General features: G+C 49.0%; 9 protein-coding genes across 9 annotated transcripts; 4 read left to right on the plus strand and 5 right to left on the minus strand.

Moving 5' to 3' along the window:
• Nucleotides 1–665: 665 nt before the first annotated feature.
• On the minus strand, nucleotides 666–1,130 carry T069G_01418 (uncharacterized protein; the record flags this gene model as incomplete). Its single annotated transcript, XM_056168628.1, has 1 exon — nucleotides 666–1,130. One exon carries the CDS (start codon nucleotides 1,128–1,130, stop codon nucleotides 666–668), a length of 465 nt encoding a protein of 154 aa, XP_056033944.1.
• Nucleotides 1,131–1,634: 504 nt separating this feature from the next.
• T069G_01419 (fructosamine kinase domain-containing protein) lies at nucleotides 1,635–2,806 on the minus strand (the record flags this gene model as incomplete). The annotated part of the gene is made up of 5 exons (XM_056168629.1): nucleotides 1,635–1,689; nucleotides 1,756–1,812; nucleotides 1,872–1,998; nucleotides 2,086–2,665; nucleotides 2,714–2,806. The coding sequence occupies 5 exons, from the start codon at nucleotides 2,804–2,806 to the stop codon at nucleotides 1,635–1,637; spliced, it is 912 nt and encodes a 303-aa protein (XP_056033945.1).
• A 1,288-nt stretch (nucleotides 2,807–4,094) lies between these two features.
• Nucleotides 4,095–5,866, plus strand: T069G_01420 (tRNA synthetases class II (D, K and n) domain-containing protein; the record flags this gene model as incomplete). The annotated part of the gene is made up of 2 exons (XM_056168630.1): nucleotides 4,095–5,671; nucleotides 5,740–5,866. The coding sequence occupies 2 exons, from the start codon at nucleotides 4,095–4,097 to the stop codon at nucleotides 5,864–5,866; spliced, it is 1,704 nt and encodes a 567-aa protein (XP_056033946.1).
• A 1,182-nt stretch (nucleotides 5,867–7,048) lies between these two features.
• Nucleotides 7,049–7,345, plus strand: T069G_01421 (uncharacterized protein; the record flags this gene model as incomplete). The annotated part of the gene is made up of 1 exon (XM_056168631.1): nucleotides 7,049–7,345. The coding sequence occupies one exon, from the start codon at nucleotides 7,049–7,051 to the stop codon at nucleotides 7,343–7,345; it is 297 nt and encodes a 98-aa protein (XP_056033947.1).
• A 433-nt stretch (nucleotides 7,346–7,778) lies between these two features.
• On the minus strand, nucleotides 7,779–8,522 carry T069G_01422 (COPI associated protein domain-containing protein; the record flags this gene model as incomplete). The annotated part of the gene is made up of 5 exons (XM_056168632.1): nucleotides 7,779–7,951; nucleotides 8,005–8,073; nucleotides 8,137–8,195; nucleotides 8,350–8,421; nucleotides 8,503–8,522. 5 exons carry the CDS (start codon nucleotides 8,520–8,522, stop codon nucleotides 7,779–7,781), a joined length of 393 nt encoding a protein of 130 aa, XP_056033948.1.
• A 3,743-nt stretch (nucleotides 8,523–12,265) lies between these two features.
• On the plus strand, nucleotides 12,266–14,243 carry T069G_01423 (uncharacterized protein; the record flags this gene model as incomplete). Its single annotated transcript, XM_056168633.1, has 2 exons — nucleotides 12,266–14,117; nucleotides 14,191–14,243. The coding sequence occupies 2 exons, from the start codon at nucleotides 12,266–12,268 to the stop codon at nucleotides 14,241–14,243; spliced, it is 1,905 nt and encodes a 634-aa protein (XP_056033949.1).
• A 2,088-nt stretch (nucleotides 14,244–16,331) lies between these two features.
• On the plus strand, nucleotides 16,332–17,945 carry T069G_01424 (uncharacterized protein; the record flags this gene model as incomplete). Its single annotated transcript, XM_056168634.1, has 1 exon — nucleotides 16,332–17,945. One exon carries the CDS (start codon nucleotides 16,332–16,334, stop codon nucleotides 17,943–17,945), a length of 1,614 nt encoding a protein of 537 aa, XP_056033950.1.
• A 4,154-nt stretch (nucleotides 17,946–22,099) lies between these two features.
• T069G_01425 (aminotransferase class I and II domain-containing protein) lies at nucleotides 22,100–23,872 on the minus strand (the record flags this gene model as incomplete). Its single annotated transcript, XM_056168635.1, has 3 exons — nucleotides 22,100–23,170; nucleotides 23,355–23,414; nucleotides 23,654–23,872. 3 exons carry the CDS (start codon nucleotides 23,870–23,872, stop codon nucleotides 22,100–22,102), a joined length of 1,350 nt encoding a protein of 449 aa, XP_056033951.1.
• A 1,777-nt stretch (nucleotides 23,873–25,649) lies between these two features.
• T069G_01426 (uncharacterized protein) lies at nucleotides 25,650–26,849 on the minus strand (the record flags this gene model as incomplete). The annotated part of the gene is made up of 3 exons (XM_056168636.1): nucleotides 25,650–25,890; nucleotides 25,963–26,633; nucleotides 26,703–26,849. 3 exons carry the CDS (start codon nucleotides 26,847–26,849, stop codon nucleotides 25,650–25,652), a joined length of 1,059 nt encoding a protein of 352 aa, XP_056033952.1.
• Between the last annotated feature and the right edge of the window lie 698 nt (nucleotides 26,850–27,547).

A 27,547-nucleotide genomic window follows, 5' to 3' on the forward strand; every position in this document is an offset into this window, starting at 1 on the left:
ACATTTGGTGCGGTTTGCAATTTCTGGTGGAGCAGCCACACTGTGGCTGTGAGCTCAATCACGTGATGGATATCTTATCGGCAGTGCAAATGGAACCAGCAAACCGGTAGCTGAGTGCCAAGTGTATGGGCGCAGCAGCCGCCACCATCGAGCTTTATAGATTCCGGCGAGATTTGTGTGGCTGATGTCGCCGAGGAAACAAGAACAGACTCCAAGCCTGTGGCTGCTTTTCAATGCCAAACTACTCCGTAATCGTGTCTGGAGTCTTCCCGTCTGAGAGACTAAAGATGCGCCATGCTCCGAAATCGACCCTCCATTCAAGCCGAACGCCCGAAGGTTTGTCGTAATCCAGTGTGGCGCGCCCAGCGTTTGCGTGCGTAATGCCCAGAAAGCGGTCATGAATCAGACCGTTAAGTTCGCCCCAATGCCCAAGGTTTTTGATCACGCGCTGCCCAGCTTTCCCTTGTAATTCCCCTCACTGCCTCTCTACGGAGTAATATATTCCAATCACTACCGCCTCAGTTATTGCGCCCTATTCATTCATTTCGACGGAGTTTCTCTCGTTCTTCTGGCGATTCGCAGTAGCATCTAGAAAGAATAAACCATGGCCGCCAAGAATACCAACCGAGGAGACCAACCTCCAGCGTACGGAGAGCCCCAAGCACCTAAACCCACATACGGGGGATACGGGGGTTACGAAGGATACCAACAGGGCCAGTCAAGCAACTATCAAGAGGGCATCCAGGGTCCGTCAGGTCAACAGGCATATTATCAACCAGGGCCACAAATGGGGTATTATAACCAGCAACAGCAGGGCCCTTTTCCCGGCCAAGGGCAATACCCGCCTGGACAGGGCCAATATTCTGGCTATAATCAATATCCACAAGGCCAATATATGTACCCTCAGGGTCAATACCCTCAAGGCCAGTACCCTCAACAATATCCCCCTCAAGGCTATTATGGAGATAGGCGTCCAGGTGGAACGACAAGCGGTCTTCTCGGTGGTCTAGCTCTTGGTACAGCTTGTTGTTGCTGTCTAGACTGTTTGTTATGTTAATAGGCGGGAAAGCGAACGACGGATGATCATCCCATCTAGATATCGGCTTTGCGGCAATCGCCGGGACCAACATACTTGCGAGCCTTCTCGCAAGATGCCGATCATAGACGAAAATATCCACACAAAGAACGAACGAGGACATGGTTTGGGTCTGGGTTCGGGTTCGGAGTTGGGGGGGATTTTGTGTTTGATATCTGGGAACAACTGATGGCAACCGGTAATAGTCATTTCAGCGGCGTTTTGGCGTACGGAGATCCTCATATATTCAGCTCACCGATATCCTTTTGTTCACCTATCAGTATCCTTAGTTAGGGCGAGCGGAGTTTCCAAGATGTGCGAAATACTAATTGTTATCTTCCACGTTATTACTCTCATCGAGGCACACTTCCCGTATTTTCCTTGGTACTAATTAGGTAGCATGTGTTCGATGGACGTATTAGTATAAACATCTTATTTTGGATTGATGAAGAATCATGTTGAACACCCCAGAGATTGGATAAATATATAAATAAACGTGACGTCCCAAAAACTGAGCATACCCCTTTATGTTATAGCTATACCATGTCTTGCTAATTATTTACTGATACCCTTGAGGATACTTGGTGACGAGCATCTCGATATCTTTCATAGCCCTATAGAGGAGTCAGTTGGTACATGTACCCGGATATGTGTATAGAGCTGTTAAACGATTAACCTACATCTGTATATATTCCTCGTTATCCGGAAATATAGCTGCCGCTTGCAGGTTAAATTTCCTGAATAGGTACATTAATCAGTTACACTAGAATCTGCAAAATGTGGGCAGACCTCTTACACAGCATAGAGTATGTTGCGATCCTCAAAGTCCTCTTTGGGTTCGGATGGGCGTATATGAGAAAGATATTCCTCAAAGTAAATACTTGTAAACTTATTCCGACGAGGTCTCCAGTTCCCTAATTCATCTATTCAAACAATTCATTAGCGGAATCTTGATGGTAGTGGAGTGTGATACTACATGCAGTATCGAAGTATGGCGTGGTGCTGCATACACTCATTGTGCGCCCAAAAGCTAGAAGGATCGTAAATGATGCTCTTCTCTACATCACCAGAGACGACACCTGCGTTCCCATACCATAGATCCCCATGTACTAACGAAGGCCGTATTTGCCGTCCGCCACTCTCAAGTGGTCGGAGAAGCCTGGGAATGACTTTGCCAAATAGCGCGGGTTCGAGGGCTTCAAGTTTCAAGCTACGTCCAGCCCTCTTGAGTCGTATCTTCAAGACGTCGCGTAATCCGTCGGCAAAAAAGAGCTCCCAGCTGTCGGACCAGGTATTCTGCTGAGGAAGGTTTCCATTATACGTCCTGCAATGGAACCCGAACTGGCCATTTGGCGACAAGGGGCGGGGAGACAGATGCAACTGGGCTAGCTTCGTGCAGAAAGAAGTAGGCTCAGGCATACCACCGGTGAATTCATAGAAGTTGCAAATATAAAAATGGGAGTTCGAGTCTGTTTTAAGAGTCCCCCATCCGATGGGTTTCGGGCAAAAGTTAGAGTTGATATTGTGAATAGCCAATGTAGATTCGAATTCACCCTTTAGAGCCTCTTTGCCTTCCTGATTGACAGACACCTAAGGCTAGTTAGATGATTGACACTGGATTTTAGACAGTATAGAGACCTTAATAAAGTAGCATTCTTCGTCGCCGTCTGTGTGGCGGACTTTCAGACGCAGGCGTCTTGCCCAGGCAGAATCCTCCTCGCCATTCCTCATTCCGGCGAATTCTATTACCTCTGCCACCCCACGCAATACTAGATAAAATGATCCCTATTATTAGTACAATGATGAATTATAGAAAAGCAAAGGTTCGATAATGGAGCTCACCTGCGAGTATGCTGGGATCTACCTGTAGCCACTTTCCCTGGACATCAGTGGCTTCGTCTATATTTACCATCTTTGAGGTTCCGTTTTTGTTATGCAGCTCTTTTGTCAAAATTGCAATGACGAAATCTTGAGCGGTCTCAATGAATATATTTAGAAGCAGACCTATGAAGAAGGTATTCCCTCCGCGCTGAGTTGAAGTAATGCCTCATCATGAGGACCAAGCGGCCGCATGGGCCTCTACTATGTGTTGTTGCCTGCGCGTACCCTTCAGCACCCTAGACATAGATCAAGAGATAATCTACATATACATATGAAACTACATGCGTATCGCCAAATTACCACTATTGCAGAATTGCGAGAGGGGCTGCAGCTTCCGGAACGCCATCGGCTTCGCAATGAAGAGGTTTACTTTGACGATCTGGCTGCAAGCATAAAATACCTACCAGCAAGCACAATAGCAAGCATAGAGATGCTAGCTAGCATCCAAACGACAAACAAGCACACATAGGCTAACAAGCATGAAAAGGTCAGGTCAGAAGCGCAAGTCAGGCTCCGATCATACGTCTAGCAATTCGTCAAACTCTAAGAGAATGCGCTGCTGAAGCGCAAAGCTGAAACGTAGTACGGCAGTTGGTAATCGGCTGCCGGTTAATAAGAACAAGTCGAACCTGCACACCCCTAGGGAGGACTTGTGGGAGAATAGGATGTACTCCTGTCTTGTTATCTCGCCAGCAGGTCGACTCATCAGCAGCTTCAATGCGGTCAAGGAACTGTAAGAGTTACTCCGTGACGCAGTCGAGGCACACCAATCCCTCTACACGACGGACAAGATTCTCCATCGTTTGCGCAATCATTTACTAGGAAAAATTGTGCGCCAACAAAATACAACTTCATGGGCCTTGACACCTCCCTGATAAAGATTTGGAGTTGAAACACGGCGCTTTACCAACCTTCTCCTTCAAGTAAGGTAACAAGGGTCCTCCGGGTCAATGTCGGGCGAATAGCAAAAACAGCCGCCAGAGCGACTTCCGGCGGGGTGATAAGAAAAGATAAGGGTCAATGCGTCTTTCCTCCCAATTTCTTTGTGACTCAACTACAAGATCACACGTCCGCCCCGCACCTTTTGGGCCTGAATCCTGCAAAAGAAACAAGTCAGGATCACGAACGGCAGTTCAAGATGGCGACTATCTACATTGACGAAGACATTGGCAAGGACGAGGTTTCCCAGACCGGCACCGAGGAATCCCCCTACAAGACGCTGCAATTTGCCTATCTCCAGCGCCCCGCGGAAGCCCAATATCTGACCCGCAAGTCGCAAGCCGAAGATGAAGCCGCAAAGGAGTGGAAACCCGTCGCAAAGGCTGCTTTGAAGAAGGCAGTCAACTTCTTCGACGTTCAGAAGAAAAAGGCAGCCAAGGAACAGGAGCTGGTTGTCAGGCGCAAGAAGGAGGAAGAGGAGCGAGCCAAGGCCTTGGAAGCCGCCAAGGCTATTGTTATCACTGAGGACCCCAGCCTTCCTGCTGCTGTTCGAATTGGACTCGACGAGGTTGGCGATCACATCAAGCTCCGCAAGGTGGATGACCCTGAGAGCAAAGGCACTCGAGTACGCGTCTTTGGTCGCGTGCACCGAGAGCGCAAGCAAAAGGATGTCATGTTTGTCACACTGAGAGACGGCTATGGCTTTATGCAGGTGGTCATTTCCGGCCAGCTGGCAAAGACTTACGATGCTGTCACCCTCACCCGTGAAACCTCAATGGAAATCCTGGGAGAGATGCGAGAAGTCCCTGCCGGTGCCCGGGCTCCTCTCAACCGCGAATTGCACGCCGACTTCTTCAAGATCCCCAAGCACTGGAAGGCCCCCGGTGGTGACGATGCCATCACCAACAGAGTTCAGGCAGACGCCGAGCAGGCCATGCTTCTCGACCAACGACACCTTACACTTCGTGGTGAAGTCGCTTCGGGTGTCATGATTGTCCGCGATGCCGTTGAGTGGGCTTTCAACCAGGCCTACAAGGAGCTGAGATTCCGCAAAGTCAGCCCTCCCGCCCTCGTCCAGACACAAGTCGAAGGCGGTGCTACTCTGTTCAAGTTCGACTACTATGGCGAGGACGCCTACCTCACACAGTCTTCTCAGCTGTATCTGGAGACCTGCCTGCCTTCAATGGGTCACGTTTACTGTATCGAGAAGTCCTTCCGGGCTGAAAAGTCTCTGACCCGACGACACTTGTCTGAGTTCACGCACGTTGAGGCTGAGCTTGACTTTATCACCTTTGACGACCTATTGGCACACATTGAGCAAATCATGTGCCGTGTGCTCGAATTGGTCATGGACGACCCTGTCGTTGCTGAGAAGATCAAGGCCATGAACCCCGAGTTCAAGCTTCCCGAGAGGCCTTTTATGCGCATGAAGTACTCGGAGGCAATCGACTGGCTCGTTGAGCACGACATTCCCAACGAGGAGGGCAAGCCCCATGCCTTTGGTGACGATATTGCTGAGGCTGCTGAGCGTCGCATGACGGATATCATCAACAGACCCATCTTCCTGACACACTTCCCTGCTGAGATCAAATCATTCTACATGTACAAAGATCCGAGTGATCTTCGCGTTACCGAGAGTGTTGACTGCTTGATGCCCGGTGTTGGAGAGATTGTCGGTGGATCGATGAGAATGGACGACTACGAGGAGTTGATGGCCGCGTACAAGCGCGAGGGCATTGACCCCGAGGCCTACTACTGGTACACTGATCAGAGAAAGTAAGTGATGACAAATTCTCGTTTCGAAACTCCATTCGTTCATTGGCTAATTACATTTTCTTTTCTAGGTATGGAAGCTCTCCTCACGGAGGCTACGGTCTGGGACTGGAGCGATTCCTTGCCTGGCTTTGCAAGCAGCATACTGTTAGAGATTGCTGCTTGTATCCTCGTTACATGCACCGTTGCAAGCCTTAGACGCTAAACCAAGAGCTAGACTTGTTTGCTGATTTATGAGAATGCATGAAAGACAGACTTGCTTTACGCTAGTTATCCCGGTATTTCCTTTTACGATATAAAAAGCATGTGAAAGACCATACAAAGAACTCGATGATAACTCGTGATATTGCCACTCGACATTTGGAACTTCAATGGTGTCCCATATAGTTTGAGTGAGAAAATAATATCTGTCAAGTGACTGCTCCAAAGATCGTGCAGCATCCGTGAATCTACACATAACACATGCAGGACAATGGTACTCGGACCTTGATGGCTATTAGAAACAATTATCACATGTCAAAAAACATTACAAAGCACGAGATGTCTCCAGATGGTAAATCTAGATTACCATCTCGATAGATTTGTTGGGGCAAAGTTTATTGTCGGATATAGCGTGGCAGCTGTAGCTGACTTCCATATACAGAGATGTTTGCCACATTCACATGCAGATGTTTATGATCAATCACATGCAAATGGAATTGTGCTGACTTTGTTTTCATTCGTTGCTAATGTGGTATTTTCTTTGAATATCGATGATATAGAATTTTTCTTGGAGAAACACTGCATGCAACATGTTTAACAACTAGGTAGTTGCTAGGTAAGAAGAGGACAACTACGGCAGTCAATAGAGGTTTTACCTGCTTGTCGAATGATTCAGAGAAGCAAATGATCGTCACTGCAACATGTTATCATTGAATCAATAAATTTGGTTCTATCATCAAATAATAACGCTCAGGAACTACGCATTTCCATCTCAAACACCTGCCATTTACCTAGGCAAAGTCGATGGCAAATACCCCAACAAACAATCCTCAGCTGCACATCCAATAAACAGCTGTCAGCATGTCTTCCAGAAATCCTGATGGCACACACGCTAAAACGTCATGAATTGCGGAGGGTGCGTAAAGCACATGGCGGGCATCATTCCTTCACGTTTCCTTGACGTCATGCGCCACGATGCCGATCGCCAGTCTGTTTTGCATAAGCTCACTGTCTAGGTATGTTTTTATTATTTATATCTGGCATACCCTCGTTTCATCCTTGGAATTCTTAGAAAGTTCTCTAAACTTGTTACATTTCATCTTTAAGAAGGAAGTAACTTATACTCCCACTACATTCACATAACAACCACATATAACAACCAACACAACAACATACAACATGTCTTCTGAAGATACTAAGAAGCAGCCCGATACCGGCAACTTGACTGACACAGTCACTGGCACCGCCCAGTCTGTCACGGGCATCCTAGGCAACACAGTCGGCGGTTTGGGCCGTACTGTCGGCGGAGTTGCTGGTGCGGCAACTCGAGGCCTTGGAAACACTGTCAATAGCGTCACCGGAGAGACTGGTCGTCCTGTAGGAGATGCTGTGGGCAACATTGGAACGGGACTTGAGGGAGGCTTGGATAGTGTTTCGAAGGGAGTGGAGGACGCCGGGCAGTGGAAGAAGCAGTAAACAAAAACAAAGAACAAAAGGGGCGGGCGCGAATATGGAAACAGATCGGAAAGGGCCCTGAGCCCAAATGTACTATTAATTACGAATTTGGAACAACCTTGAGTTAAAAATCTTGTCATATTATGCATTGTATTTTGTTTCGTGCCATCAACGTTAACAGCCTGTAAAACTACCGTATGCTAATATTTGGATCCGGCTGAAACCAAGACCCTTGACTTGCAGTGTAACACATAGGAACCTCCCGTACCCTTCCATTCTCACGCCGTAGACTCTATCTCCGTAATGATCCTTAAGAGGAGTTTATCTGAACCGTGTGTTATTACAACACGCGGAAAGAAGAACACAATCCCAGTATATCCGTTATATGACCCGTAATCTCGCGCAAGTGGGAGGGCCATGCTCCTCATTGCTTAGACTTGCCAGTAGTGGCTGTTTAGACTTGCTCGGCGCCCCAGCCGACATCAGCCTCTCGCATGTTGCTCGGGGGTTCGATCGAGGGAATGAACTCGAGGGCGACGTAACCGACACCGATGATACCAACAGCACCGCCAGCAAGGTTGCTAATAAGGCGACTTCCGAGAAGAAGGCCTCCGAGAAGGATATAGACTATCAAATTTGTCAGAAAATCCCCAGAAAAACAAAAAGACGCTTAAACATACAGATACCACGGCCAATGAAGGAGAAGAGGAAGTTGGCATATCTCGAAACCTGCGGGGGGATTTGGAACTCTAAAGTCCTGGTTAGCATCATCTGACTTCCGAAGTAACCCAGAATAAAGGGAAAGTACATACCTAGGAGTGCGATAGCAAGACCAAATACAATCATATAGATACCAATGACGAGGTTCTGGCTAAAAATTGAGCAACAATCAGCGTCGTCGATCATCAATCAGCCCCGCATGTGGAAAGGAATAAGTAACCGCTGCGTCATGATAACATGGCAGCACTTTCCGTCGCATTCAAATGAGAGAGACTCGGAACTTGTTCTCTTTTCGGGAAACCTACAAGCCAACGGGGAAGATGTGGAAAACGCCCCCCAGAACGGTGATGCCCGCCACGGCCAGGTTAACAATGCGGCTGCGGCGCATCGAGGCGCAAATGTTAGCAACAACAGTTCAATTGGATCGCCTGGACCATGCTGATAGACTCGATACATACAAGATATCGGAGATTTCCATAGCTGCTGATTGACAGAGAGAAGCTATATCAAGAGTCGGGACTGAGTTGGACGGAGACGGAAGTGTCGCGATGAGTGGATTTTGAGTCTCGCGGGGAAGAGGATTCGTCGCACGTGCGCTCCAGGCAGCGGCTCGGGCAGGGAGCTGAGACTAAGAAGAGGGAGAAGTAGGAGAAGAGTTAGGCAGTTACGTGAGTGTCATGGAAACAAATCACAAGATGCGAGCTGGTGATGTTGAAGCTTGCGCAATCCTGTCCAAAACAGCTATCCGAATGTGTTTGACGGTAGCGGGCAACAAGGCTGTGGCTGTGCGGTGACGTACTTGCCTCTGTGGGTTGTGCGGCAAAAATCCGTCAAAACCCCGGATATTTGTCGCGGCTAAAGATACAAAGTTACAAGCACCTTCCCAAACTCAGCCTCAGGTATTGGCACAGAGACAGCTTTACAAGGTGCCCAACGACGGGGGGGTTCTATATTGATTCCTCATCAGATTCTCGAATGTTTCTCTTTCTTTTTTGCGCAGAAAAACTGTTTGAACGACTCTCTGATTTCAATCAAACATGATTTACTGCTCAGATAAGATGATAGCAGAGATACGGGGTTCGCATAGGAATAACGAAGAATGACAAGGTTCAAAGATGGGGGGGCTGCAAGCGTGCTGAGAGAACAACATCGTTGACGAGAACGGATTTTACCACCAACTCGGAGGGGAATGCCCAGCTCTAAACGTGGGACGAGGCAGTTCTGCTTGAAGACCAAATTCATCGAGATACCCACGGAATAGGAATTGGACGACCCGGAATGTGTTGGTATACAATCGTATCCATTTCCCCCTCTAATGCGTGATGATAGGCTGCCATTGCCGGAGCCTTTGAGCCGAGCAAGCAGATGATCTATCATACGGCCCATACAAGGCAAATACTCCGAGCCAGGACTTTCTACAATCAAAGAATCATGTCATTCTGGTTCAGCTCACATAATTCCGATGGGGTCATGGTTACAATGGAAGGGAGAGCCCAAGTTTCCCACGCCGCTGATCCTCCACTCTTACTCTGGCCTGGACTGCTCTTACACACGGCTGGCAAATATTCACTCAGACATGGAAAACGCCACTCATTATAATTAGAGCATCATGATGGGAAACGAGCCTTTCAGCGCAGAGGACGAAGCCTTGTGGTAATGGTCAACTGAGACAGGCCGGGGTGATGTCTGGTTCAAAGTGTTTAACAAAGGCACTAGCACGCCACCGAGAAGCAAACGAGGCGGCATACGACAGGGGTTGTGAACTCCCGGAAATGAGAACGCCTCACTCGAAGCCAAGTAAAAGCAGACTTCTACTATTACGAGTACTGCCATGTCATCGGCGTTTCACACAAAGTCCAAAGTGCACAGACTAGTACTTAGCCGCCATGGTATGCGACGGCGTCTTGGAGGATTCGACTCTCCCTGCAGCATGTGGTTCTCGTGTTCTTGACCGAGTCGTCTAAATTGACCTATTCGAGCTCTTATCACAAACGCTTTGCATGGAAATGCATGAATATGGTGGAGATGAGCCCGGGCAAAGCACCCATGGATGGGAAATCCAACCAGCCGCAGGACAGGGAGGGCGGTGAGTGGGAACCCCCAGCGGCACCAATACTGGACGCTGCTCGATATTGGTTTATGGCCCTTGGACGCAACCGAGCTGCTCGTGGGATGCGCCCTGCTCCGTTCAGAACGACGGGCAGCATTACACGTGTCCGGGGACTTGGTGAATTCCTCCGGAGCCAGTCAGAGCTTTGCTGTACGCACAGCCTGATTTGCCGGAACCCCTCAGGAAGTGTGATATGCAGCTCCAGTTCTGCCCAGCCACACAATCGTACCATTATGAGCGGGCGAGACAAAAAAAGAAAGGAAAAAAGCAGCTACCAAAGCACCGACTAAAGGACCGACCAGGATTGAGACCGGAGAGGCATTCGGGGCCTCACCGGGGACCCTCCCCCAGCACCCACACTGCCAAGTCTGGCTCGGTACGATGTCCCCGGCATTACTCGGCTCGCCCTCCGACCTATGTTCGCGAGCAGCACACCTTTCGTCTTGTTTTAGCGGCATGGGATAGTAGTTGGATAGATGGTCTTATGCTTGTTCTTCCCATTCGGTACTAGTAGGTGTGTTTCTGGCCGAGCCTTACTGTGGAGGCATCTTAATGCCGGGAATCTCTTAAATTTTTTTTACGGCCGATCGTCTCGTGGATCAGTGGGTACACCAAGTTACCGTGCCTGCTAGGGGGAGCTAACCGCGAGGTTAATATTCACTCCAAGAGATGCTGCTATATGGCACGGCACATACAGCGAGCCTGAGACGCGCGGCACCTGCTGGTGTCTGGCCTCCATCAGCTACCAACCAACCCTAAATTGACATACGGTTGGCTGTCAAGGGAAAGAACCGTATGCAACCAAGACCGGTGGGATGATAGGTGAGTGGCTACATTCGTTCTATTACTTGCTTGGTGGGTGGTACTAACAACCATGGAGTCTGGGGAGGGTGGTGTGCAACCAAGGGGAATCACAATCACTAGAACCCGTACAAATACAGGAGGAGCTCCGCCAAGGCTGCATAAATTCTCCTAAGACATGGTATTGGCATGGCATCTATTTCCAGCATACAAGGTACATCAACTCTCCTTCCGTTGAGGAGCTTCGCAATCGCTGATCTCGGCCTTTGAATGTGCCGAACCAGAACTAGGGCGGCTCCATGTCTAGCCTGTTCAAAAAGATGACCTTGAGGGTGTGGTAGTACTACATACATGTCTGATGCAAGACGGACGCGGAGTGAGTGCGGAGCATACCTGCCTACGAATACATGCTGATACACGCAGAGGTATCTAGAGTGTGTCATTACACGTCCATGCGAGACAGGCCTTCTCTGCTCCATATTGTGGTGTCCTATTCATGCCTATTCATGCAAGCTGCAGCTCTCGCAGAAATCGAGTTCTAGGCCCCAGTTACGGAGTAATACTGCAAGCAAGGCGCTATGATATGCGTCAGCAAATGTGAGGGGAAAGAGAAAGAGATAAGTATTCAGCTCCATTTTCCTAGGTATAGATCAAAAGGATGGTACAGATTGGGACAAGGTACCACGGCTGTGCTTTTTTGACAGCTAGGAGTTACCAGGGCCCTTGTCACCAAGCAGGTATCACACGCACACCCAACCACCCACCCCACGACTTAAGAGTCATCTTAGTAAGAGTGTTGCCGAAGATAGACACAGTATGAACAAGGGGAAGACGGCTCGACAAGGAGTCCAGAAGCGAGGTTTGGATAGAGGCAGAAAGAGGCAGACAGAGGCTGAGACCCGGAACGCGAGGGGAAGACCTAGACCATTCTTGCATGCTGATCGTTTCAGCTGGATTGCCAAGGAAGCGCCAGATGATTTGTGCCACGTCAATCATCCTGTGACAATGGCACTGGTGGCGTATATTGATCCAATACATGGCCGAGACAGAGGCCGGTTTATGTGTACTTGGTCCATCACGGTGGCGGACTCTATGGATATGAACCGGTATATAAAGAGCAGAGGTTCGTTCTTTTCTGGATAACCAACTTTGTCCTACAAACATTTCGATTGTCCGTCTATACAGTCTTGTTACACGCTTCAAGCTTGATAATCCATTGCCACTCTTCGTGCCGCTTATACCATAACTAAACTCAACTTACAACCTTGTCTTTAGCTCTTGAAGAATCAGACAAACACATTCTTATCAAAATGTCTTCGTCCGGTAGCCTCCCCCTTACCCCCATCACCAGCATTGGCTCGATCAACTCCCCCTACGACAGGGTCATCCCAACTGCAGATCATGCAGCCTCTGCTTCCGAGTTTAGCAAAAGAACTTGGCAGGAGCTTGTAGCGAATGCTGCCTCCATGTCATTCAATATCGACACGGTCAGTCTGGCCACCCTGGCCAAGTACGGGCCAAAGCTCCCCGATGAAATGGAGGGGACCACCGAGCTTGCGGGATATGCCAAATGGTATAAAGCAGGGCAGCCCGCAGTAGCAATCATCCTCAACGCCATACACGGCATTCGCCATGGCGTAAGACGACGATGGGACTTGATGAAGCTCACGCCGACACTCTGTGAGATATCGAGGCACAGCGGCTTTAAATTCTCAGACAGCGAGTCTAATGGCCTCGCTTTTATGTTCCTCGCTTGGTCCTATATCCTTTGTGCGTTTCTACTTGAACAGCAGCAGATCCCCATAGTCTATGAAGATCCATACAGACAATGGGGCAATGGAACCTATGAAGGCGGTGCCTTCTTCATAGACCTTGGGGATGCTAGTGATGAAGAATATCGCTGGTGGTCAGCCCTTGTCCATCCTGGCCGAGGATGGAAAGCTGCTTATTCTTCGCAGCCGGTATGGGCTGTGACGCTTGGGAATCAGTTCAAGTTTATTATCCTGAACGAACGCAACGTGTTGCCTTCGACCAAGGTCAATCCTCCCTCTGCCAAGGAGGCGCTTGTTTTCCTTTCTCGGTTTGCTGCCAGATTCAACTTGGAGAACCAGGCTTCTCTCGGACTTGCAATGGCACTGACCATTCCACTTCACGATAACATGTCCTCCACCATACAGCTACCAGAGCCGTATCTTACCAGGAAAGATGTGGTGTCTGTACCGTCTTCCATCATTGATCAAGAGTTCCGCAACCTGTCTTACTACATGGTTCTTAGCTCCAACCCTACTTTCATGGCCTCGGCTCTTTGGTCTGTCTTTTTCGAACCTGAAATCGACTGCAACTTGGCCAGCCCCTGGTGCAATGCAATCATTGATGTTATTAAGCCCTTGATTGAAAGTCATCGGCTTGAGACGCTGGGTCATGTACTTGCTCAGAGAAGGCCTGGCGTTGCTGCTCTATGGTATGGCCTAGTGGCCTGTGGCAATACAGATGTCATCCAATCCATTATTCCTTATCTTGAGACCTTGCACACTGCATTACCCGCAAAACATGTTCCAGAAGTCTCTGTCTGGACGGACACTCCTCAGTCCTTCATGGATCTTTCCGGATCTGGCCCTTATTTGCAGGGGAATCAGATATCTCGCGAGGACCTGTGGCGGCTTCGCCACGAGAATTGGAACACCTGGAAGGGTGGTGTCCACTTCCGTCACTTACCAAGAACTCCCTTCCGCCCCTTTGGCGCCATTGACGCCGAAGAAGTGGAAGTCATGGTGCGGCCGCACTTGGAATGCCCGAGACATGAATGGATCTATTCTGGCTTCACCTGGACCCTCGACAATGGAGTCGACCTGACCCATGAGCCACGTGTGTTGACTACCTCGTGGGCCCGGTTTGAGGCTGAATCACATATCAACTTGCCCCCGGCTCGCGGGGGCGAGCCAGACCCTGACATGGATTACACGGCATCTAAGCAAGCTACCGGCGACATCTTCCGGTGGGCCGCCACGGAAATGGAGGAGACTGGCAAGCACATCTACTCGCACCCGTGGGTCAACGTAGACGCACATCTCGCTCTAGTTGAGCAGGAGAAGCGCAGGCCTAAAGGGGTGGTGCGCATCTCGGATATGGACAGAGTCAAGGAGTGGGTTGTTAGCAACAATGGTGAGTGAGCCCGTCATTTCAGCGTGCTACGCTTTTTTTTTTGTTCATAACTGACCCGTTATCTACTGCTTAGAAGGGGGCGATGATGAAATGACTGGCATCAGAGAGGAACAGAAGCTTGTGTAAAGAAGATGATGATGCTATTTCATTTCATCATCTTCTTTTCTTTGTCTTTCTTTCTCTTTTAGGTGGCAATGGTCAAGGCAGAACACTGGTATGGTACATAGATTAGTCAAGGCAGGACACGGGTATGGCACATAGATTGATAGAACAGCCAGGCAACAACATGATTTGGGACTCTTGAGACGGAAAATTGGGGAAATGGCAAGCTTCCAGGTAGTAATTGGCAAGCTCCCAGGTAATTGGTAAGGATGGGACATTGGAACTGGGGTAATATGGGACATTGGGCATGGGACAAGGGAGCTAGGAGGAAATTGGTCTGGCGGCAAGTGTGTATTTCGTAATTCTTGGTTAGGTACCTAATTAATAGTCCTCATTAAGTAGCTTACAGTAGTTGCTTCATCTAAAGGCAGTGAATAAAAGATGTGCGAGCTTTGCATATATTGAACTGCAGGAAAAGCAATCCTGATAGGCTTACACTGCGTTCAGAAGAGGAAGTCGAAAGCGAGAATAGAGCCATCATAAACCAATTAAGAGGAAGTCTAGAGCGAGATAGAGCCTCCATAAGCCAATTAAGAGGCTTCGAGAGCGAAGAGCGAGAAAAGAGACAACAAACCCAATCATGACCGGCATAATATGAAAAACCCCAGCCGAGAATGCTTACATTAGTACATCAGAAGATGGCCTGGATGCTTCCAAGTTGGTCTAAGACAGCGGAAGCAGACCAGATTGGCTCCAAGTTGCGGGGCTGTGTGCGTTAGCGCTCTCTTGCTTTCATTTATAGGACTTGCACGAGCTTTAGCCGTGCCGTGTCCCAGCCAGCAAGAAAGAAAGAGGGCATCAATAAGAGGCCGGCACTGTATGAGTTATGTACGAATGATTAGCGCACAAGCCCACCCACAGCTGCAGTGAGCAGCCTTTTTTTTCCAACGCGGCCTGGATAAGTATTCCTTCATCATGCGCTGGCACTTTGTTTTTTGCTTTTACGTTTCATGTTCCCCTTTCTTAGCTTTCGAGTTCCTATTTGGAGAGGTACTTGACTGGGCAAAGCTGGAGGTACCCGAGTGGGCAAAGCTGCTACATTAGGTACCGTAGTCGTACTCCGCTGAGGGGCAAGGCTAATGCAGGTCGCCTACGGGGTACTTGCCGCCTCATGGGCCTGCCCTGTGATCGGTGTAATCGTAAATGAGGCATGGGAGCTGGAATGGATGAAAGTGGCTGCCTTATTGGCTGCCCGCACGCCCCGGAATCAAGTCCGCCCGAGGCAAGGGAGAACAGCATCAGATGCAATCGCTTTGTCTTATTGGCTGCCTAGGGGGAGTTGTCTTCTTACCCTTAATTACGTACTCGGACTGCTTGACTCCTGACTCTTGATTTGGCACTTCCTCCCACCGTAAGAAGCACAGATGTACCTACCTGGGGTTGGTACCTGACCATGGTACCTTACGAGTATGGCGCACGGGACGGGGTGGATCCCCCGGCACGGCTAGTTGGTCCAGATCCGGCCCCGCCCAGCCCAAAGGCCAATCCAATCACTAACCAGAAGCTGCTAGGTACTCTGGTACTCTGCCCCCAAAATCAAGCTCACCTCCTTGCGTCAATCCTTCTCTCGAGCTGCACCTGCCTTGAGACAATTTATCCCATGATATTTTACCAAGTCCCTGGTACTTGGTATTACAAGGGAGGATGGCTATGAGACCAGAAGTACCGGTACTTGCCAGACGGGAAGATAGCGTCATGAGGAGGGGAGCCTGCGTGTTCATTCAGGCTTGGAAAGAGACAAATGATAGAATAGAAGCAAGAACGAGAAACATGAAGCAATATGTCGGAGGTGCCAAGGCTCCCTCTGCCCTTTTTTTTCCTTTTTTTCTTTCTTTCTTCTTCTTTCTTTCTTTCCTTTTCCCGCCCCAACCCTTTTGCCTTTTAACCAGCTCATGGAATTGAGCTGACTCGCTCTGCCCTTCCAAACTGCATCCCCCTCTCTTTTGCATTACACAACACGCTCATCGGCTTTTCCCCTCTTCGACAATTTACTTCACTCATTCAACCTCTACTGAGTACAATCTCATCAATCAATCTATCATTCTTGTTACAATGGAGTCTACGCAGCTTCAGCAGCAAGAACCTCAGCAAGGGCAGCGTCTTGCCAGCCCTTCACGCCAACCCTCGCTGTCTCCAGCCGAGGAGGAGGCTGTGGCTGGACTTGCACGCATGAATAAGCGAATTCGCGAGAATCCAATCATCGCCGACGACGACCCTATCGAGGAGCGTGGTGTGAAACGGCGGCAGACTTTGGATTCTCGTGATGGTGCTGAGGCAACCACCGAGACAGTTGTTGAAGCGCCAGTTGAAGCGCCAGTTGAAGCGTCAGTCATAGCATCAATTGAAGATGAGCCTTCTGGGACCCCTCTTGAGGTGGCTTCTTCGGAGACTAGTGAGCAGATAGAAGGGTTGACCAATGAGGAGACTACTCAGGCCATTCTTACTGCGGCCAATGATCTTGAAAGGGCCCGTCGAAGACGGGTGCTGGCCGCCTATATTGAACAAAATAACACTCGCGAAACCAGCTATGATGGTGCAAGCACTTGGAATAGTAGTCTTCGAGAACCAAGCGCCCGAGGAGCCAGCAATGGCAATCCAAGCACCCGTCAAACAAGTCTTCAGCCAGAAGAAGACAATGGAGAAACAGATAGCCAAGAAGACACAGAATTCGATCCTTCTTCTTGGAGACCTATGGCTAGCAGAGACTCGCCAGATCGTCCTCTATACTTATACCCTGTCTCTGAAGCCGACAGCGAATGCTATGCGCTTCCCAAGTCGATGTGGCCAGTAGAGCACAAGACTGATCCATTCCGGGATCCCTCATGGGAACATGAATTTCAGCGATTTGGAACATTTTTACACGAGCATCCTCTGGGTCTTTGCCAGGAAAGCGAGGCTCTCTGTAAAAGGTTGCTTGAAGGCGAACAACCGCTCCCCGAAAAATCTTTGTTTGACGACGACATCATCCGCGCAACGTGCGAGATGATCCAACATCGAAATGAGACCATGGTATTCCGCGACATCACTCCTCTGATTGCGCCGTCAGCTGAGCTTCTTGCTTTGCGCGGCGAAACTCATAAGGATTTGATGTACGAATCTACAAACGAGATATGGGCTCACTCTCAGCCGATTCTTCGTGTTCAACCGCAGCCGACGTACGCAGTTGGATTCCGAGGTCCAGCGTTTACAACAGAACGATACCAGAAGATTTACACACTCTTCGAGGACCGCTGCACGGATGAATCATCTCCTGTCGCGAGCACACCATTCATGTTCTTCCCTTTTTTTTCGTGTGAAATTGGATCGCTCTCAATGGCCCAGCGCCAGAACACACACAGCATGTCCATTGGCATGAACGGAGTTGTTGAACTCTTCCGCGGCGTCAAGCGTGAAGCAGAACTGGATCGTCAGGTCTTGGCCTTCTCCATTGCGCACAGCCATCACGAAGTGCAGATTGTTGCGCATTACCCGGTCATCCTCGGGGAATATACAAGCTACTTCCAGAAGGTTCTCTATTCGTTTGACTTTGCCGATCCTGCTTGTGTCGATAAGTGGGCTGCGTACCGCTTTACCAGAAACCTCTACGATCACTGGATGCCGATCCATTACAGGCGGGTCTGTTCTGCCATTGATGATATACCTCACACTGTCACCGATGAGATGTAATCAGATCTATCAACATAAGAACTTAAAATGGTTTGGAAGCTTTTGTACACGCGAAGCTATTCTGAAGGCATTGGATTGCCTTTGAGGTTATTGGATCACATTTTGAACATAGGGAGCTTTATTATACACGCAAAGCTATTTTGAAGGCATTGGCTGTCCTTCGAGGTTATTGGTTCATGTTCTAAACTGGAGTACACTTCAAATAGTTTGTGTTTTTTCTTTCTTCTTCACTTAGTACGCGCTTTTTGAATCACAGCGCTTATTTCTAGACTGGACATTGGTTATAAGAATGTTCGTCCATTTCTAGATTACAGTAGGGTATTATAGCTATTATAGCTCAATACAAATTGGCATCAACGCATTCAAAATACATGTGGTTGCTACCAACATTTTCCCCTAGACACGTTCCGTGGAGGGTGACATATCATAAGAAGATAAGATTTAAATGCTACAGTGATACAAACGTTGTTTTAAACCAGTCTTTTTTTATTCTATCTAATCGTCAAGGGCATTCCGCAAAGATATACTATTGTAGTTAGGGGTTGAAGCGGACGTCGTATTATCTCTCCAGGCAGACTAATACGATAACCCCATTCATACATGTATTGGGTTTACATATCAACATTTAACATCCAAGCATAGCAGCAGACGGCATGGGCCTACTTTAACCTGCGCTATAGCACGAAATCCTTCAAGTACGTCAGAAGTATCATCTTCGCAGAGTTGGGCTTTCCAACTTCACCTCATATTTCCTGGGGATGGGCAACTATCCCAACTTCTGGATACATGGACACCCACTCGCTGGGCGTGCCGATACTCACATCCTTTTAATCGCCCCCAAACACGCACGCGGATTGAGGTCTGTATGCCCGACAGTCCATCTTAGCATACCTAGACTTCGCTCTCGCGCTTGAGCGTTCATACGACACAATATATGCAGGGCAGCCATTGCACTCACATGGTGACCACTAGGTGAGAGTGAACAATACCAAGAGGGGCGCCAAGTGGGCTTTGCCCAGAAACCAGGCTTCTCGATCATCTCGTCACCCGGAAGATGAGGGGGGGAGCGGCCGAGAATCTCAAACCGATGTGGTTGGATGGGATGAGCTGGACGAGGAGAACTTGCATACGAGATCCTGGTTTCCCTACACCGCCTCGACGGAGCTTTCGTAACAAGAGACAATTGTCTTGACTGAAATTGAGTGGCGCTCATTAGATTGATAAGTTGAAAATCAGGCTGAGACGCTTTCGCGAGGCGAGGCTTTGACCGGGGTCCCAAGTACAGGTACACACAGACACCCATCCCATCCAGCCTGGCCAGCCTGGCCATTGCGTATTGATCAGCTGCACAAGGATCTTACTGGATAACATACCATGTAAGTAAATCCACCCAGGAGCCCCGTAATTTTTATTTTTATTTTCTTTTTTGTTTCTTGGTTGTCTTCTTTCTTTCCTTCTTTTTTTTTTTGCCCAGCAGGCAATCTCGGCATACGACCCTAGACTCTTGCCCGAGATGGTTGCCTTCGGGAAGCTAGAAGCTGCCTGGATGTGCGTTCTTGAGCAAGGGGTGTGTGTGTTGTCCTTTCTTGAGGTGAGTTGGAGGAGTAGACGAACCGGAAGTTGTGAAAGTAGAGCCGGAAGGATCTGGGGCTTCATGCACCATGCAGCCTGCTATCACACCGAGGTTGTGGATGCTATGAGAGGCCTGTGGAGAAGGAGGCTGTGTATATGTGAGTGTGAGTTGGAAGTCAATAGATCAGTCCGGCTGCGTCTGCGGAGATTGCACTGTGTGATGAGTTATCTGGTTTACGGCATCAAGAGCCTTGATCTGGAGCGTGGGGGAGGTTGGCCAATCAGTGTCGTGTTTTTTGGCATGTTGGTGTCATTATCATTGGTATGAGTAGATCTTGCTTCAGATATTACGTTGGTGATTGTATGGATGACGAGAGGCGTAGTCAGATCCATCATGTTCTGTTATGCAACTGTATTGTGTCGTGGTACAATAGCCTCGGGGCGGCAGCGACACAACTTCAGCTACACTATTCAAGATGGCATAAATTATGTCTTCGATGAGCTTCGCTGATGCTACCAATCCATCTATTGGTGTAGGGTACATAGTAAAAAACTGTATCTTCCAATAACCCTGTATGGATGAAGGAGGGGGGATGTTGAGCGTTACATTTTGTTGCTGTGAATATAGATATCTCAATTAAATGCTGTATGGGCTTTATTCGTGAAATACAAAGCATTATGCCTTCATAAATGGCCCACCACTCTGTCCAGCTTCACTGCGTAGGCGAATTAACATCTTGGCTTCGGCAATAAAAATTGAGCGAGTATATCTCTGCAGTTCTCGCAACTTTTATGTGCAGTCTGTGTCTTCAAGGTTATGCATTAGTACAACTAGATTATGTGGAATTGCCGTCTCACTGCTATAATCACAACGCGCAGGCCATCAAGTGACGCCAGGCACAAAAATGCAACAATATAATAAAAACAGAAAGCTAAACGTAGACAATTACGATGGCAAAGCAAGAGGAAGCAGATCTACTCTATTTAAGTTACCACAAGCTAATTATAATATGAAGGTTTTGAAGTGCTCTTCACACAATTCCAGCCTCGACAGTCCAACCCAACTCGCGATGATTGCTCGGTGATCTACATAATGAGGATTGAGAACGAGTAGTTCTTCAACGTTGAGAAAAAACAACTTATATCAACATATAAGCTTTGTATGCACATAGAGCTACTCGCCATAAGTAGAGACTTATAACTTGCTCGCCATCGCCGTAGATTCAGGTTCGCCCAGTCCAGATTACAAACGTTCTTGTAATCTCGACTGAAACTCATCGTAGTCTTCATGAATGGCTGCCAACAGAACACACTAACGGTTGAATCATCTTGTAGAATTGGACATAAAACGCATCGCTCTAGCTGTTGTTCAAATACACCACCATCGAAACTTCGTAAGCATACTGAAGTCGAAGAACTAAGACTTTGTTGACATACTGCATGAAGCTGCCCTGCCCTAATACTCGAAGTCGAGCGTATTCCTCATTATTCGAGCATGAGGCCGTAATCACTAATAAAATATTATTAAGTTAAATATGCTGGATCTACTAAGAATACCCATTTCTTAGTATCTAAAGTACCCGTTTCTAGGGGCAATGTCACGTAACTCCACTTCACAGCTAATTCTCCTCCTAGATCTCCTGCCTAGCCATTCTCTCTTCATCATCATCACAATCCAAATTTCGGTCACAAAGCTTACTTCTTCGCATTTAAGCTCAGTGCCTTTGATCATTTTGTTTGCTCCATCTCCTTGCTTATTTTGTTCATTCGTGATCTCTAGCTTGATCCCTCACAGGCAAGGTAATGCCGTTGTATCGTAATCTCCTATGGCTTCAATTTCCCACTCTTTTATGTAAATCTCCTCTACTATTTGGGAGAAATCTTGCTTCATGTATTGGATCTCTACGTATGCAAATTGAGTGATTATTTCGAAAAGGCTGGAGTTGCCAAGGTCGTACAGTTGCTGCACCGTGGGCTAAATGTACATGTTTTCTGTGCTCTTGAGATGACTTCTTCTGAATAACTTCAAGCTTTCGGGTAATATTTTACCCTTCCATTGCTCTAATATTTGTCCTGCTATATGTCAGGAGGTGATAGTGCTCTCCTGTTGTCTATCTCTACTCTTCGTATACTCATACTGCGTAGAGATGTCTCCCGCCGTCTAACACCATCTCTGTAAAGTTCATCCTAACAAGAACATCAATTCACCAGCGACAGGCGTCCAACCGGGCACTTCGCCCAGACACGGGGCACGGTGATTGTTCCACAGGCCTTGCATCCGGAACGCGGCGCCGATCGGGATCGAATCTGTGGGGATATCTGGGGTAAGCGGGTCTTGATCCGGAGTATCACAAGCAACAGCAATTGGCCTTCGTCTGTTCATTGTCAAGGGACGAAACTCCCCGAGGCCCTCAAAGCCGTATTTGCTATTTGTCTAGCTGCATCTATGCCCACACACCCATGTGCTATCGAATACAAAGGAAAAAAGAGCACTAATCGAAACAACGCAAGTCCCTGGCCAGCGGCGGTGATCTTTTTCGTCACGTCCTCGAAGCCCATCTATCAAACCATTATCATACAAATTACTGAGTCTCACCAACGACTTTTCGGATAGCCTGAGCCACATGGTCAATGTTGTTGGTATTTAACCCGGCCATGCTGATTCGGCCGTTCTTGGTCATGTAGATGTGATATTCCTCGCGGAGCTTCAGAACTTGGGGTTCTGATAGGCCAGTAAAGCTGAACATGCCAATCTGGTCTGTGATGTGGTTCCAGGTTCCTGGAGTCTCCAACTCTTCAAGCTTGGAACGGAGAGCTTTGCGCATGTCGATGATGCGGCCAGACATGGTCTTGAGGTTCTCCTCCCATTCAGCGAAGAGCTGGGCGTCATTCAGAACGGTGCTAGCGATTCTGGCGCCATACAAAGGAGGGTTGGAAATCTCTGATCGCTGCAGAATGGCAAGCTGAGATGCAATGCGGGTGATTGTAGTAGTGGCATCAGCGGCAGGAGCAGCCACAACGTGGAAGCAGCCAGCTCGCTCTCCATAAAGACCAAAGTTCTTGGCGAAGCTCTGGGCAACTACAAGCTCAAAGCCTTGCTCGACAAAGTAACGCACAGCGGCAGCATCGCGAGCAAGGTCGCCAGAGGCAAAACCCTGGTAGGCACAGTCAAAGAAGGGGAAGTGCTTCTTCTCTCGGATAATGACGGCCAACTCCTTCCACTGATCAAGTGTTGGGTCGACGCCGGTTGGGTTGTGGGCACAGGGGTGGAGCAGGATGATGGAGCCTTCAGGAGCCGCCGAGATGGCAGCGGTCATGCCATCAAAGTCCAGCCCCCGGGTCTCCTTGCTGAAGTAAGGGTACTGGGCGACCTTGATGCCGACATTGGAAAAGATCTGATGGTGGTTTGCCCATGTGGGATTTGACACATAGACGGTCTGGCTGCCTTTGTAGAACTTGGCGAGGAACAGAGCTCCCAAGTGAACGGCACCGGTTCCCGAGATGGTCTGCACAGACGTAGTGCGGCGCTCCGCGAGAGCGGGTGAATCGGCCCCGAGCATCAGCTCCGCAGCCTTGCTGGTGAAGCTCTCGATACCTGCGATCGGGGCATACTCGTGGTTCAGTTCGGGGTTGTTTCGGAGAATCTCATCAGCCTGTTGTATAAAGCAGTGGGTCAGCGATGCTGTGATGTATGAATATGTCTAGCAGCAAGTGGGCTGGACCAATAATTGGTGCGCCAATTGAGCTTATTATTGGCATCACAAGCTAGCTTGCATGCGTCGCATTCGCGGCGCCGAGCTCTCCAGATGGGACGCCAACAAAAAGAAGACACCGTACCTTTTTTACCACAGGAAGAACCCATGGCTTTGCATTGTTATCTCGGTAGGCGCCGATTCCCTGTAAGTAAGAATATCGTCAGTCATAGAGTTCATTAGACACGGTAGCTATTAGTCAAGCGATGGGATATTTGTGGGTTCGCCGGCTCCGACGTCGCAACCATAAAGGATTGCGCCAGAGTCCTGTCACGGCTGCGACGGGAACGGTTGGAGAGGATGAGGACAGCAAGGACAAAAGGGGTTGGATGTGAAAACAGACGAAATAAAAACATTATCAACAACAAGCAGCTTGCGACATACCAGGTCGACCTTTAGAGGGCTGTTGTCAGCCTTGTAGGCGCGGGCCAGGCCAAAGAGGGGATCTTCAGGCGCCTGGGGCACCGTTTCTGCCGGGAAACTGGTGGTAGAAGCCATTGTGGGAGAGATGTGGCTCGCAATGTTGTTGATGCGGGCGAGAGAGGCGGACGGAGTTGATTGGGAACGAGATTGAGAGGACGATGATGATGATGGAGGAGCCATGGTGGGATGTGATGGTGGGATGTCGTTCTGTAAATAAATGGGCTGCTCCTGTCCTGTAATCCCTATACCAGTAGCAGTACGGAGCACCAGGTAATACAGGCGCGACGCAGTGGTCTGATGGTGGGGTTGACGGCTAAATTCGCGGGGGAAGGAGTGGCGGCCTAGGCTGTCGCTGCGCCTTGGACAGGGCCTGGAGAGAGGCCTGGAGAACCCGCTACGTGCGATTCGACGCCTGGAAGGCCCGCCTATGCACGTCACCAGACCTAGACCAGAGTTGAGTTTTTGAGGGCCACGGGATCCAATGCGTGCTGCACGGAGGCAAACGGGGTCCAAAAGCTGGAGACAGCGGGACTGGAAGCTGACTGGAGCTTGTTTTCTTATCAGGGGCGTTGTTCCCCTGGGCTGTATGATAGGATAGGGCAGCTGAAGTCAATATCGACAACTTGCGACTCGTAACTTCAAGCAGCTACCAGGTATCTCGACGTCGTATCTATGGGGTTCCTTGGGCAGTGATGCAGTCAGCGAACCTATTCTGTTTCTGCCTAGTTGGCAGTCCATATGATTATGCTCCTTGAAACCCTGAATCCGGCGCAACGGAGCGGGTGATGGGAAGCGGTGGACTGTTTGTTATGCAGAGGCAGACATCCATACCTTGATGCTGGACGGAGCTAGTATTGAAAACGGCCAGACGGTCAAAAGGCTCGGGCCAGAGTGACGACAAATACTCCGTAAAAAGTCCGTGCAAGAAGGAAACAATTTGCTACTTGTAATGTTTTCGGAACAAACAGGCCAGTACGAGTAAAAGATTCATGCATATCGGGGCTGTCCAGCCGCTTTTATCTGTCGCCGTGCCATGTGCGCTGGAGCTTTGGCCGAGGCCCCCGTCGGCTCGCACGGGCAGCAGAGCCGACTGCTAGTACGGAGTAGACACGGGGTACTAAAATAGAGCTCCCCGTAGACGGTACCAACAAATTGGCAGAGCAATTCGGGCGTTGGTGCGTACAAATACCTAAGGGGCGCTGCCGAAGTAAGATCGGTACCTGCAGGTACGCGTTGGTGCGAGCTGATGACCAACGGTCTCTATCATGAGACCTCTCTTATTTATTATCTCATTTGCCTCCATCAGTTGCTTCATACACTGCCGTCATTCTTGTACGCGTATGTCCTCTGTAACGGTGGTATAATTTACTCTTCGTCTCAGGTGGTCTTTTATGACGCAAACAAATTTCCATCAGCAACTCGTCATGGCGATCCGCCGATACAACCCGATCCTTACACATTATAGTACGAGGACGGAGCAGTCTAATAAAGTGCAGCATCTGAGAAGTTGTCCAAGCCGGTGCTTTTTCGAACCCCAGGTTTAAAAACGGCATAACCCAACCCGATTGGATACACCCAATGCAAGCCACGGATCCTTGGAGTTTCCCCTTTTCTTCGGATGACACATAATTATGGTTACCAATACCTTCTACGACATTGGCTCTCTTGGCTTTGTTGATTGAGAGTCAGGTACCAGGCGTGTAAATGGGGCCCAAAGCCTCGTGAACAGAAAAAAAGCACCTCAGGGACTGACTCCCCGCAGAAAAGCGGCTCGTGCTTGGTCCCCCGTATTTTTCACATGCCGCCGTCTGTCCCCTAGCGACGCAGCCCCATGGGCCTTTGAGTAATAGTACAGTTATGGAGGCAACATTTCACAGTGCAAAATAATATCGAATTTATTGCAATGCCCTCGCGCAATCCAGTTGTCAATGTAAGTCATCGCTGGCGAACGTCTAAACTATATAATCAAATCCCAGAGAATCAGGAATGCACATAGGCCGCTTGCCGCAAAAAAAGTATATCGTGCCGTGCTTGGCCGTTGTGTAGCTTTCTTGAGCTGTTTGTTACCGCCGCCAACATTATCCGCCATCGAGACTGAGTCTGCTACGAGCAGCTCAATGTTTTCAGATTGCGCTGACAGGTTGTTCACTAGAAGCGTTTGAAGCTCAGAAATCTCCAACAAAGACCTCTCGGCGGTTCTGTGACAGATCGATGTCAGTAATTCCAAATGCGCCTGAAGGGTAGACAAAGCCCAAGTGTTCTTGACCTACCTCACTTTATCCAATGTGCTTTCGTAGTGCTCCATCATACTTTGGTTGCCCTCCTCAAACATCTGAACCTGTTCTTGTGTTAAGCCCTCTGTAGCTGGAACAGAGTACTCATCCGTTCCAGAAGGGAAAGCGTCGCCTGACGGCTGCTGGTGTGATCTGTGAGTGGTTGGGACAAATTCTGCCAGGTCCCCTACCGGCAGCATGCTACGGCTCTTTTCTAACTCTCTGCGCAACCGAGTCTCCATCATGTCTTGCTGCGTTCGACAAACTAGCTCCAGTCGCTGTCGTAGAAACCACAGCACGCCGTCTCGATAGCCTCCCAGCTGCAAAGCCTGCCCTTCGGCCGCGGCATGTTCTGCAGACTTGCTGCTAGCAATGCCGCCGGATGCCCACGAGCCGAGAGCGCCCAGCCCCTTTGTGTAATTTTTGCGGATAATGGCTGATTCGGTCTCTCGACGAAGCTGTTCCGCTTCGTCTAGCGATCGTATGCTTGCATTAAGCTCTCGTATCATCTGCTTTGCATTGGCGTCGACCTCTTCTCGCTCGCGATCGGATAATATCCGTGGCTGGTTCTGGGCAAATCGAGCCTGTGCTCGGCGGGGTTGCGCCGTGGAGAGATACGCTTGCCGTACATCTTGAAGCTGTTGGTGTAGGCTTGTTATGTGTGAGTTCTGGATGCGAAAACAATTAGAAATGACTCTCAAAATTGCATATGCTTTGCTTGCGTTGATTATACTAACGATTCGGTATGCTTCTTTGAGGAAGCTGTCAATATCGTCCAGCGAGACCTTCTTGACAACCGGCGGCGCGTGGTGCTGCTGAAGCAGTTCGTTGAACTGCGCTGTGATATCCACAGCTGTTGATATTTGTAAACTTGAGCCATCCATGTTGTGGAAAGTTATTTGGCAATATTCAATCGCGCTGGAGAGAGCCGTCGCTAAAGCTGTTCCATCTGGACGTCATCCAGATCGTCAATTTGGAGCTACGTATCGTGTAAGCTTTGGCGCAATGATGTGCTTAGTCATCATCGAATCCACTCAACGTGGCACACCCAAACTGAACGATTTACTTTGCAGATTTTGTACGACCTACGGCTGAATGCTTTCACCCAATATTGTTAGTTTCTTTAATTAATTGGAAATGGATCCACAGAAATCCATGGCCCGGACTATTTCCGCCAATATTCGACATCAACTTGCTGCTCTACGATTCATGGGGTAGCCATATTGCTGCAAGTGCTGAGCAAAATATCCGACCAATATCGGCCATTGACCATGTCCGCTCAAATCTCACATGCGGCCTTCAGGGACTACTAATTATGAGTGCTCGTGATGTGTCAATGCAAAAGCAGGGGGGGGAGGCTGCAGATTCGCGTCTTATACATTTCCTAATGAAGATAATCCTCCCCTGATGCTTTAGCACGAGCTTCAATTACCGCTTCCAAGATCGGGCTTCTCAAACACTGAGACAGAAGAAGCCAATCAGCGACGCTATTCCTCCAAGAGCCTACCAACAGTTCTGATCGCCGAGTATTGCCCCGTGTTTCTTGGAGCAGAGTTGATGTATATTACTACCGGAAGCAAAG

Source organism: Trichoderma breve, chromosome 1 (assembly GCF_028502605.1).
Source record: "Trichoderma breve strain T069 chromosome 1, whole genome shotgun sequence".
Classification (NCBI taxonomy): domain Eukaryota; kingdom Fungi; phylum Ascomycota; class Sordariomycetes; order Hypocreales; family Hypocreaceae; genus Trichoderma; species Trichoderma breve.